Here is an 11,128-nt window from a genome sequence, read left to right as displayed (position 1 = left end):
AGAAACCTGCAGCTTAGGAACTAGAGGGAAGGCCCGGCAAATAAGGTTCTGTGGTCATTGATCAGAGAGAGGGAACTGAGAGGTGATGCTAACAGATATGTAGACTGTTAACCAGAAGAAATGAAAACATTTCAAGTACTTATTACTTACTTATTGAGTGAACCCAACCATAGGTCTGTCTGATAGATTCTCAAGCCCACAGACTTTGAATTACAGATTTTGACAGCTGTATGTCAATTGGATTGTATGTAAAACAAAAATGTATGTAACTGACTGTGGAAAAAGTGCTGTTGCTAAATGCCTAAAAATGGAAAAATGTTCTCCATGATTGACTTCACTGAGTATCAGAGATAATACTTGAAAAATCAGATTTTGACAGCTGTATGTCAAATGGATTGTATGTAAAACAAAACTTTATGTAACTCATTCTTTTTGTAACTACTTTTGCTAAATGCTACTTTTTCTTCATGATTGACTTCACTGGGTTTCGGGGATACTACTTGGCGGTTGGCGTCTTTTCAGACACACTAAAGTGACAACTGGTCCCCTACAGGAAGTGCAGGATCGTGTAAATATTGCAGCTTGGCGTCCGGTTGAGGGACAGCAGTCAGTCCGTAGTCACTGTGGCTCTGTGAGGTTCTGTACACTGTCCTCCACAGTGAGTGCCACAGGCCGGCATGGCCGACCAGGAGACCCACCGCTCCGGACGATCGACCTCTTCCAAGTCCAAGCACCACTCGAGCTCAGGGAAAAAAAAGCAGAAGGGCAAGCACAGTAAAGGGAAAGCGCAGAAAGGGCTACAGGAGGTTCAGGAGCTCCAGCTGTGTGGTGAGGGAGAAGCAGCATTACAGTACATTACATTACAGTCATTTACCATACATTACATTACAGGCATTTACCATACATTACATTACAGTCATTTAGCAGGGTTACTATACATTACATTACAGGCATTTAGCAGGGTTACTATACATTACATTACAGGCATTTAGCAGGGTTACTATACATTACATTACAGTCATTTAGCAGGGTTACCATACATTACATTACAGTCATTTAGCAGGGTTACTATACATTACATTACAGTCATTTAGCAGGGTTACTATACATTACATTACAGGCATTTAGCAGGGTTACCATCCATTACATTACAGTCATTTAGCAGGGTTACCATACATTACATTACAGTCATTTAGCAGACACTCTCGTCCCGAGCGACGTACAGCAAAGTGTAAATCATAGCCAGGGACAAGTGCGCTGAAAGACCCTCGAGGGAAGTACGGTTCCAGGCCCTAGAGTGATCACACTCGAACCCTTGTAGAAGAATCAGATAACTGTATAAGTAGCAATACCGCAGTTGGCAGCTAGAACACCCCGGAATAGTGAAATAAGCACTGTGCACTCAGCTACTGAGGGGCACATACAGTATACCGCTATACCAGATTAGGATCCCACCCGCCACTGGAGACTCAGTAAAGAGCAGAGAAAAACATTTTATCCGAAGATGAAATTTTGGGGAGCCCACCAATGCATTCCGATTAGTATAAAAGTTATTTTCCCAGGCAACACACGTCAATTTTCAGGAGCAAATGCTCCTAAATTTGGCGCGCTGTAGAGCCCCGCAGTTGTAAACGATATAGTGTCGTTATTATTCTTCTTCTCTTCTTTTATATTTTGTGTTTTACGGGTCAATTAATGACCGAGCTTAAAAAAAACAGTTGTGATTTTTTTCCACTGTTAGGCCAGCAATGTTTATTTTGCGTGTGCTTCTGTTGACTGTGTGACAGCGGAGGCCACAGAGCTCTCCGGTCAGATGGATGTGCTTGAAGTGGCGGACGAGGCCTCGCAGGGCCAGAGACTGGTACAGTACTCACCTCTCGCCAACTCTCTTTTTCCAACCCTTATTGTGCTCGCCTCCCCAATTTGGAATACCTGGTTGTGTGTTGTGGGGTCTTCTTTCCCCCGCATTCTCTGTTGTCAGTGTGGAGAGTGGCGCCCAGAGGGGGTGTGGGTGTGGGATTTTGACAGGATCCAGCAGAAGGATGGAACAATATTTTGACATTTCTCAAAGATTAGTGAGCTGAGGTGTCTGGATGCTGTGTTACAGTAACTTCTGTGCCAGCCGGCCCCTATCCAGACATCCCAGAAAACAAATGAAATTTGTCAATATTATTATAAATGACTGATCACTGAAATTTGGCCAGTAACGCTATTGCTACCTCTGCGGTCCTTGAAGAATACAGTTTATTCAGTAGATTAGCTTGTTGTCAGCTGCTCGCGGAGAAGCGCCATTTGTATTCATTGACCCAGACCTCTGCAGTGTGGTCACCTGGGTAATGTAGTTCAGCTCGGGTGGTGGAGGGGCGTAGGGGGCGGGCGGGGCGTAGTTTGTATTCAGCTGCCACTCTTGGCAATGTGACGAGACACACCTCTGTTTACAGGGCTTAATTTGTCCGTAGGCCGTATCCCAATTTTCCTAATGAGCCCCCCCCCCCCCCGACTCCCTCCCCTCCGACTCCCTCCCCTCCGGTCCAGAGAGAACAGTTTAAGAAGTGCGTGGACTTACCGGGCGTGACCAGCGACTCATGGACGGCGGAGAATGAGCAGGCCCTGGACAGCTTCGCGTGGGACGCCAGCGCCCGCCTCCTCACCGTGTACCTGGACCCCTCCACCGGGCTGCGGGTGGACTCCGGCCTGCCAGCTGAGGTACCCCCACCGTCCCGCTCCTGGTGGCACCTGTCCTGAGCCGCTCTCTCCTTCCCCGGTAATGAGAGAGAGTAATGAGCTATTTCAGAGGCACACAGCGCTGCACCATTACCGACAGTATTAAGTATTTATATATCATGCTGCTCAATACCCAGCGCTGGCTGAAAACAGGGTTTTAATGTTCCAGGTGGATTTCGCAGATGCAGTAAAGACCCGGAATTTCACTTTTCTTGATTTTTTTTTTTTTTTCCTTTCAGACGTTTTTTTTTTATTTGCCACAAAAGCAGGAGGACCCATCTGGAGGAAATCAAAGAAGGGTGGCACAGTGTGAAAAGCATTAAACTGTATTCAGTGAAAGTCGAGACGCTCTCGTTGGAGGAAGATGAAAGTTTAAAAAAGCCTTTATTACATTGGCATATCAATGAGAATTTTTTAAACCAGTCTAATACGGAAGATTTTCTGTGGCTTAATGAAATGCTCTCTCTGCAGCGACACATAGTGAACTGAAACAGTCATTTGGCCCGGGTTTGAGTGAGCGATAGCCGTCTTAGACTCAATTCTTTCCATTTCATTTCGGTGCGGATATGCCCCTGATACTTCACTGAATGCACCGGCGGACCCACTGTCCAGTTTAATAAGTACGACGACGAGGATTGTTTGAAATGTGTCACCGTCTGGTCGCAGAGTGAAATGCGACGGTGTGCATTGCATTGTCATTTCGTCACAAAAACTGCGCACTGACGTTGAAAAGAAATACACCCCGTGTTGTATTTCAGTGTGACTACATTTGACAGAACACACAATGAACTACAATCCAATATGCAATTCTTACTATGGCTTGATAAATATTTATCTCTATGGGGTGTCTCGGTGGCGCAGCCTGTAGAGCACTGACCGCATGCTCGTTGCGAGCCGCGACGTCGGCGGTTCGAATCCGACCGTCTGACATTTGTCGCATGTCTTCCCCTCTCTCTCGCTCCCATTCTTCCTGTCTCTCTATACTATACTGTCCAATAAAGCTGAAAAAGGCCTAAAAAATATCTTAAATAAAAATGTATCTCTATGCAAACGCGCATAGCATTTTGCTATGTGTCGCTATAGCGACGGTGTTTAATGAAGCCACTGAAGTTTAGCGACAAAGCGAGGGGTCACGCTTGGGCACGAGGAGCCGTACGTCTCCCTCTTCCCCCCTGCTGGTCTCCCATCGGTCTCACTCCCCCTCTCTCTTCCCCCAGCAGACGGAGGAGCAGATAGCCTATTTCGTCCGGATGGAGGAGATGGTGATCGTGGAGGAGAACTTCGAGCGGGTGGTGCTGTCCGGCAGACACTGGTGCAGAGGCATGGAGCAGCTGCTGTGGTACCTGAACGGGATGCACGTGCCCCTGGTCGCCCTCAGCACCGCCTGGCCCGAGACCATCAAGAACAACTACACCGCCAACCTGCACCGCTTCCTCACCAACCTCACAGGTCTGCCCCGCGCCAAGTGCCAACACACAAGTGCAAAGAGCAGGTCCACACGCATGCCTACATACACATACGGTAGCAAAGAGCAGGTCCACACGCATGCCTACATATACACACGGTAGTAAAGAGCAGGTTCACACGCATGCCTACATACACACACGGTAGCAAAGAGCAGGTTCACACGCATGCCTACATATACACACGATAGCAAAGAGCAGGTTCACACGCATGCATACATGTATAAACAAGTGCACAGAGTGAGTTCACACGCATGCATACATGTATAAACAACTGCACAGAGTGAGTTCACACGCATGCATACATGTATAAACAACTGCACAGAGTGAGTTCACACGCATGCCTACATGTATAAACAACTGCACAGAGTGAGTTCACACGCATGCATACATACACAGGTAAGTACAAAGAGTGAGTTCACACACATGCTTGCATACATACAACCAAGTACAAAGAGCACATCCACACCCATGCGTACACATACACACAAATGCAAAGATGTCCGCTCACACACACCCGCGTACACAGATTCTCACAGGCATACGGACGGCGGTTCACTTGCCGCTCTGTTCCTGCCACTGTCCCTTTTCCGCGTTATAAACTTCAGCTGTGCCTCTCTGCAGGATTACTGCTGTCTCTTCAGGTCGTAACCAGGCTAGATACAATAGTATATCACTGGATTTACCGATGCACTGGACCCAGTCTTTTGATCTTTCCATATTTCATTCTGTCCGGCTCCCGTCCTCTTTTTATTCGAAACCTCTCTCATTCAGGTATTTTCTTTCATGTTTTTATTATCCTTTTTTTATCTGCATTTCGCCCCACTCATCTCAGTTGGGTAACCAGAGGACAGAAAAGCGATGGAACTGAATTCAGAACTAGGCAGAGAGATGCTAAGGAGGCTAGCCGGCATTGCTTTGATGTGAAGAGAGGCTTAAGTCCAGCGCTGACAATTTGCTAGCATTAGCTCTGTGGGGGGTCTTAACACCAATTTGCCAGCACGTGCCCTGGGGAATGCAATGTCACGGTTGGCGAAATGGACTGGTAACTTGCAGGGTTCAGTCTGTGATGGTAGACACGTGTGCAGGTCTTGATGTCCATGAATACTTGATGTGGTAGACTGGCAAATTGTGTGATCTATTTGAGCAAATTCCCCCCTATCACATTTGAGAAAACACACTGAGAGTAACTGCCTCATTTTCATATTGGCGCACGTACATTCGGTGATCACTTTATTAGGTACCTCTACAGCAGCTTGTTAATATTTAATCAGCCAATCGTGTGGCAGCAACTAAATGCAAAAAAGCATGCAGATGTGGTCATGAGGTTCAGCTGTTTGTCAGACCAAATTTCAGAATGGCGAAGAAATGTGTTTGAAGTGACTTTACACCAGTACATAGAGAATAATACTCTCAACTTTCTCAACTCCAGTCCTCAGGACCCACTTACCTGAAGGTATTTGTTGACACCAGGAACTCACACACCCGATTGAACTAATGGATGGAATTTCTGGTGGTCCGATTGGTCCCGTCCGGTGTGTGAGTTCCTGGTGACAACAAAAACCTTCTGACAAGTGGGTCCCGAGGACTGGGGTTGTGAAACACCGCTCCAGGAATCAGCCAGGAAGCTGGCAGGCAGTAATGTGTCATAAAATAATAATGTGGCGCCGTTGTGTGGATTTATCTGCTGCAGATAACAAGTTCAAGTTGGAGGGGAAGACGGTGCTGTATATTCCCATGGAGGCTCTGCTCTCCAAGCCGGCGGTGGCTGCCAAGGACAAGGAGCTGGTGCAGAGGATGGAGGGTAGGAGCGGGGCCGGCAGGGGCAGCCGGGGAGGGGGGGATCACGCCAGTACCAGCGCCGGCTTCAGGTCATGTGTTTTCGGGGTTCGGGGGGCATCTCCTGCTTGTCTGCCCTCACCTGAGTTGATAGCAGAGGCTGCCGCAACACAGCTGCATGAAAAAGTGCCTGCCACTGGAGCGGTACCCTGTAGGTACATAAAATTGTAAAACCCCTAGCCAGCGATACATAATTCATTTGTAGGTTTTTTTTTTTCTTTTTGCTTGTAGAAGATACTTATTAGTGCCCAAATGGAACTTTATTGTACTCTCAGGGTACATTTGGCAAATTTGATCCCCGAAGAATAAAGATGTCGCTCCACTGTACTTTTATTTCTGAGACTGAATGAGCGTGGCTGGCGAATGTGATTTGGATTTTCCAATTAGGCGTCGAAAGTGTGGAGGAGTGCCTCGGGGGCAGAGAGGTGGGACGGAAAATGGAGGATGAGAGTGTGTTGTGGGGAGATGGGAGGGAAGGGGAGGGATGCGTTCTCCGCCTCTGTCTGATTTTCTTCCCCCCTCCCCGCCCTGGTCCCAGTGGTGATGATCCACTGGACGAGGCAGATTAAGGAGGTGCTGAACACCCAGGAGACGCTGGAGACGGGCGAGACTTCGGGCCCCCTGGAGGAGATCGCCTTCTGGAGGAGCCGCTGCCTGGACCTGACCGGGATCAGCCACCAGCTGGAGAAGCCCGGCGTCAGCCACGTGCAGGCCATCCTGCAGCTCTGCAAGTCCACCTACATCCCAGCCTTCTGCAAGCTCACCAAGCACATCCAGGTGCAGACCGGGGTTCAGACCTGCTCTGTCCAGTTCAGTTTACTTCTGTCCAGTCCAGTCCAGTCCAATTCAGTCCGGTCCTGGACTGAATTGAACTGAATTGACACTTCTGCTTGTCAGTTACACTGCTCTTTGTCCATGTACATTACATTACATTATTGGCATTTGGTAGACGCTCTTATCCAGAGCGACATACAGTTAGACTAAGCAGGAGACAATCCTCCCCTGGAGCAATGCAGGGTTAAGGTTAACGGCTGTGCGGACCTTATTGTGGCTACACCGGGATTAGAGCCACCGACCTTGCGTGTCCCAGTCATTTACCTTAACCACTACGCTACAGGCCGCCCCCTGTACCAGTATGGTTGTGTCTCAGTGTTCTGTACCCTAGTGTGTTTATGTCAGAGTGTACACTAATGTGTTTGTGTCTGAGTGTACACAACCGTGTTTGTGTCTGAGTGTACTTTCCTGTTTACCGCTGTGCTGTTGACTGTCTGTTCAGGAGAGCTCCGTGCAGGCGCAGTCCAACCTGACGTTCCTGTCCCTGCTGCGGGAGCCATGTGAGGAGCTGGCACGCCTCAAGCCCCGGGAGGTGGCGCCCAAACTGGCCCACATTCTCAAGCTCGTCCGCTTCATCTGGATCAACTCCAAATTCTACAACACCCGCGAGCGCCTCATTTCTCTCTTCCGCAAGGTACCGGCAGGCCCACTAGCGCCTGAGTGCACTCTCTCTCTTTCATTCCCTCTCTCTCTCTCTCTCTCTCTCTCTCTCACCCTCTCCCCCTCCTTCTCTCTCTCTCCCTCTCTCGCTCTCCTCTCTCTCTTCCTCCCTCTCTCACTCTCTCCCTCCCTCCATCTCCCTCCCTCTCTCCTCTCTCACTCTCTATCTCCCCCTCCCTCTCTCTCCCTCCCTCTCTGCCTCTCTCACTCTCTCTCTCCCTCTCTCTCTCCCTCACTCTCTCTCTCTCTCCTCTCTCTCTCCCTCCCTCTCTCCCTCTCTCCCTCTCTCTCTGCAGTGGAGGGCCACCAGGCTTTTGCCTGTCAGGCTGTGTTTCAATCTCCCGATACTCAAAAGGAAGAGCGCTTAACCTCCAGTAATTACATTCTGACCCAGCAATAACCGAAATGGTGCCACCCTGCTGTTTCTCTCTGTTTTATTCTTTTTTTGAAATTATTTTTCTTTTGAAGAAAAATCATTCTTTTCCTCTTTTGATGAAGCTTCAGGGAACTGGCACATGTGCCGTTAGAAACAAAGCTTGTTTTGTCTCCAGAGGAGCGTGGGTTTTTGGACTCAGTGCCCGCAGTGAAGGTGCTTGCAAAGACTTGTCTGCACTCCCAATTCTCAAACCACCCAAGTGCTGCACCCCAAGCCACTCATTCCTGGCTGTGGCTGCTCTACTGTACTCGGGAGTGGTAGCAGTAGAAATTAAACCTGCAAGGTTGGTGGGTCAATGCCCGGCGTAGCCACGATAAGCACAGCTGTTGGGCCCTTGAGCCAGGCCCTTAACCCCACCGGACTACAGTTGATTAGACTGCTCCTGCTTAGTCTAATCAACCGTAAGCGGCTTTGGTTAAAAACATCAGGCAAATAACATGTAATGTAATGGTAATGTTTATTGTTCAAAGTCTTACTGGAAAATCTGTCATCTGGCCATCTGCCAACTGCCAATCATATAATGTAATGTAACGGCTGAAGCTATACATCGGCTACCGACTACAGAATTCATGGAGAATGTAGTTGTGCAGACCATTCATTTGCTGACAGTTTGCGTTCCTTTTGCGAAGTGCGGGAGCATTCTGGCGGCCATGTTGTTCTGTGCCGAGCCGGACGTGAGCGCGTTCAGAGGAGGCTGAGAATGGAGGGGCGGCTGGAGGACGGGCGTTCCGCGTCGGCCAGAATTCGTCCTCCCCGGCGCTGTGCTTTTGTTTGCGCAGTGAATGCTGTTCGCAGGGAGCAGGCCGGTCCCTCGTGCCACATCGCATCCCACTGCCCCGTTTCATTCAGAGCGAACCGGAGGGGAGCGGGGCGTTTTCGACGTGCACACCTCCACCCTCCCACGCCACCGTGGCCTGGTTGTGTTCGCCGGGCCTTCGTGTGCTCGGGACAGCTCAGGCGGAACCAGCCCTCATAGCTCTGAAGGTTTCGGAGGTTTTTCGGATAATTTCGCGATCGGAGGTCGTCAGAATCGCACGGGATCTGACCGCCCCCCCCCCCCCCCCCTCATCCCCCAGGTTTTCCACCCCTGTATTTGTTTTTGTTTGTTTCCCGTGCCGGAAAATCAAAACGTCTGGTTTTAATATCATTTTTTAATTACGGCGCGCTGGAAGGCATCAGCTTCCACCGGCGCAGCGGCGGGTTCTGAGCGAGATGAAGGAGCTGAAATAATCACCCGGGTAACGCCCGTCTTTCTGCGGCGGTTAGCGCTTCAGCTCTCCGCCCTCCGCAGCCCCTTCGCTTCATCACCGCGTTATCGTTTACATAACGGTCCCGCCGCGCCCTCTTCCCGCCGCGTCGTCTCCGACACGCACGGGTGCCTGTCTGCACGTCTGAGACCGCCGTCTGATCCCCGTTTCCTCCTCATCTTCCATTGGTTCAGATCCTCTGGCAGGGGGAAGCAGGTCAGCTCCGGAGCCGGATGCCTTTCTCTCCGATGACTGAAAACTTGCCGAGGCTGGGAGTCAGGGGAGCGGGCGATTATGAAAGAGCTCGCAGCCCTCCGGAGAATACCCCGCTTTTTGGGGACACACAGTCTCTTCAGTCTCACTTTTTTTCCGTTTGGAAGTAAAGTTCCTCTCAGAATTTGAAAGCTGTTTTAGCGATACACTGTTTTCAACATTGGGCTTAAACGGGAGGCGGAGGACATTTGCATATCGATTCCGTTGCTGCCATGTTTCCGTCCTGTTAATTAATTAAAAAGTGTGAAACCTTTTTCTCCACTCTGGTGAGAACCTGGCTCCATAGAGCCACACAGCAAAATGTCCTGTGTTAATCAACAGTATGAATCCAATAGGGACCATACTATATACACTACACAATATACTACATACTACATACTACATACTATATACATACGGTTTAACACGGAACATTTTGCGCACACACACCCCGCTTTCTCTTCATTCTCCATCGCACTGGACACAGAGAGCCGTCTTCTTACCGAGCTTAAAATGACACCCTGCCCTTAATTGCGCATTCATTTTTTTACTCTGCACCTTTATTCTGTACCGACCCTCCGCCAGCTACAGTGAACACGCCTCAACGGCGGCCTTCAGCTGGACTTCAGCCGCGCGCGCCTCACTCTAAACGCCCTAAAAACCTCTTTATTCCTCTCCGCCAGCTCAGCCCCCCCCTCTCCTGTCAGTCGGCGGGGTTGATTGCCGTGACCTTTCACATGAAAAGGTTGTGAGGAAGCCGGCCGCAGCGGTGTTGTGCGAGAGCCCCGGTCTCCGTGCGTCTCTCTGTGAGTCTCTCTGTGCGTCTCTCTGTGTGCCTCTGTGTGCGTCTCTCTGTGCGCCTCTGTGTGCGTCTCTCTGTGCGTCTCTCTGTGCGTCTCTCTGTGCGTCTCTCTGTGCGCCTCTCTGTGCGTCTCTCTGTGCGTCTCTCTGTGCGTCTCTCTGTGCGCCTCTCTGTGTGTCTCTCCGTGCGTCTCTCTGTGCGTCTCTCTCTGCGTCTCTCTGTGCGCCTCTCTGTGCGTCTCTCTGTGCGTCTCTGTGTGCGTCTCTCTGTGCGTCTTTCTGTGTCTCTCTGTGCGTCTCTCTGTGCGTCTCTCTGTGCGTCTCTCTGTGCGTCTCTCTGTGCGTCTCTGTGTGCGTCTCTGTGTGCGTCTCTCTGTGCGTCTTTCTGTGTCTCTCTGTGCGTCTCTCTGTGCGTCTTTCTGTGTCTCTCTGTGCGTCTCTCTGTGCGTCTCTCTGTGCGCCTCTCTGTGCGTCTCTCTGTGTGCCTCTCTGTGCGTCTCTGTGTGCGTCTCTGTGTGCGTCTTTCTGTGTCTCTCTGTGCGTCTCTCTGTGCGTCTCTCTGTGCGCCTCTCTGTGCGTCTCTCTGTGTGCCTCTCTGTGCGTCTCTGTGTGCGTCTCTGTGTGCGTCTCTCTGTGCGTCTCTCTGTGCGTCTCTCTGTGCGTCTCTCTGTGCGCCTCTCTGTGCGTCTCTCTGTGCGTCTCTGTGTGCGTCTCTCTGTGCGTCTCTCTGTGCGTCTTTCTGTGTCTCTCTGTGCGTCTCTCTGTGCGTCTCTCTGTGCGTCTCTCTGTGCGTCTCTCTGTGCGCCTCTCTGTGCGCCTCTCTGTGTGCGTCTCTCTGTGCGTCTCTCTGTGCGCCTCTCTGTGCGCCTCTC

General features: G+C 50.3%; 1 protein-coding gene across 1 annotated transcript in view; it reads left to right on the top strand.

The window, feature by feature from the left end:
- Nucleotides 1–677: 677 nt before the first annotated feature.
- dnah2 (dynein, axonemal, heavy chain 2) overlaps nucleotides 678–11,128 on the top strand; it is a 131,064-nt gene continuing 120,613 nt past the window's right edge. Inside the window, 7 exon segments of the mRNA XM_061234030.1 lie at nucleotides 678–828; nucleotides 1,788–1,861; nucleotides 2,536–2,706; nucleotides 3,945–4,173; nucleotides 5,881–5,991; nucleotides 6,565–6,803; nucleotides 7,303–7,494. Of these exon segments, the coding sequence (XP_061090014.1) occupies nucleotides 678–828; nucleotides 1,788–1,861; nucleotides 2,536–2,706; nucleotides 3,945–4,173; nucleotides 5,881–5,991; nucleotides 6,565–6,803; nucleotides 7,303–7,494 (1,167 nt within the window).

Source organism: Conger conger, chromosome 3 (genome assembly GCF_963514075.1).
Source record: "Conger conger chromosome 3, fConCon1.1, whole genome shotgun sequence".
Taxonomy (NCBI): Eukaryota; Metazoa; Chordata; class Actinopteri; order Anguilliformes; family Congridae; genus Conger; species Conger conger.
This window is presented reverse-complemented; position numbering and strand designations above follow the sequence as displayed.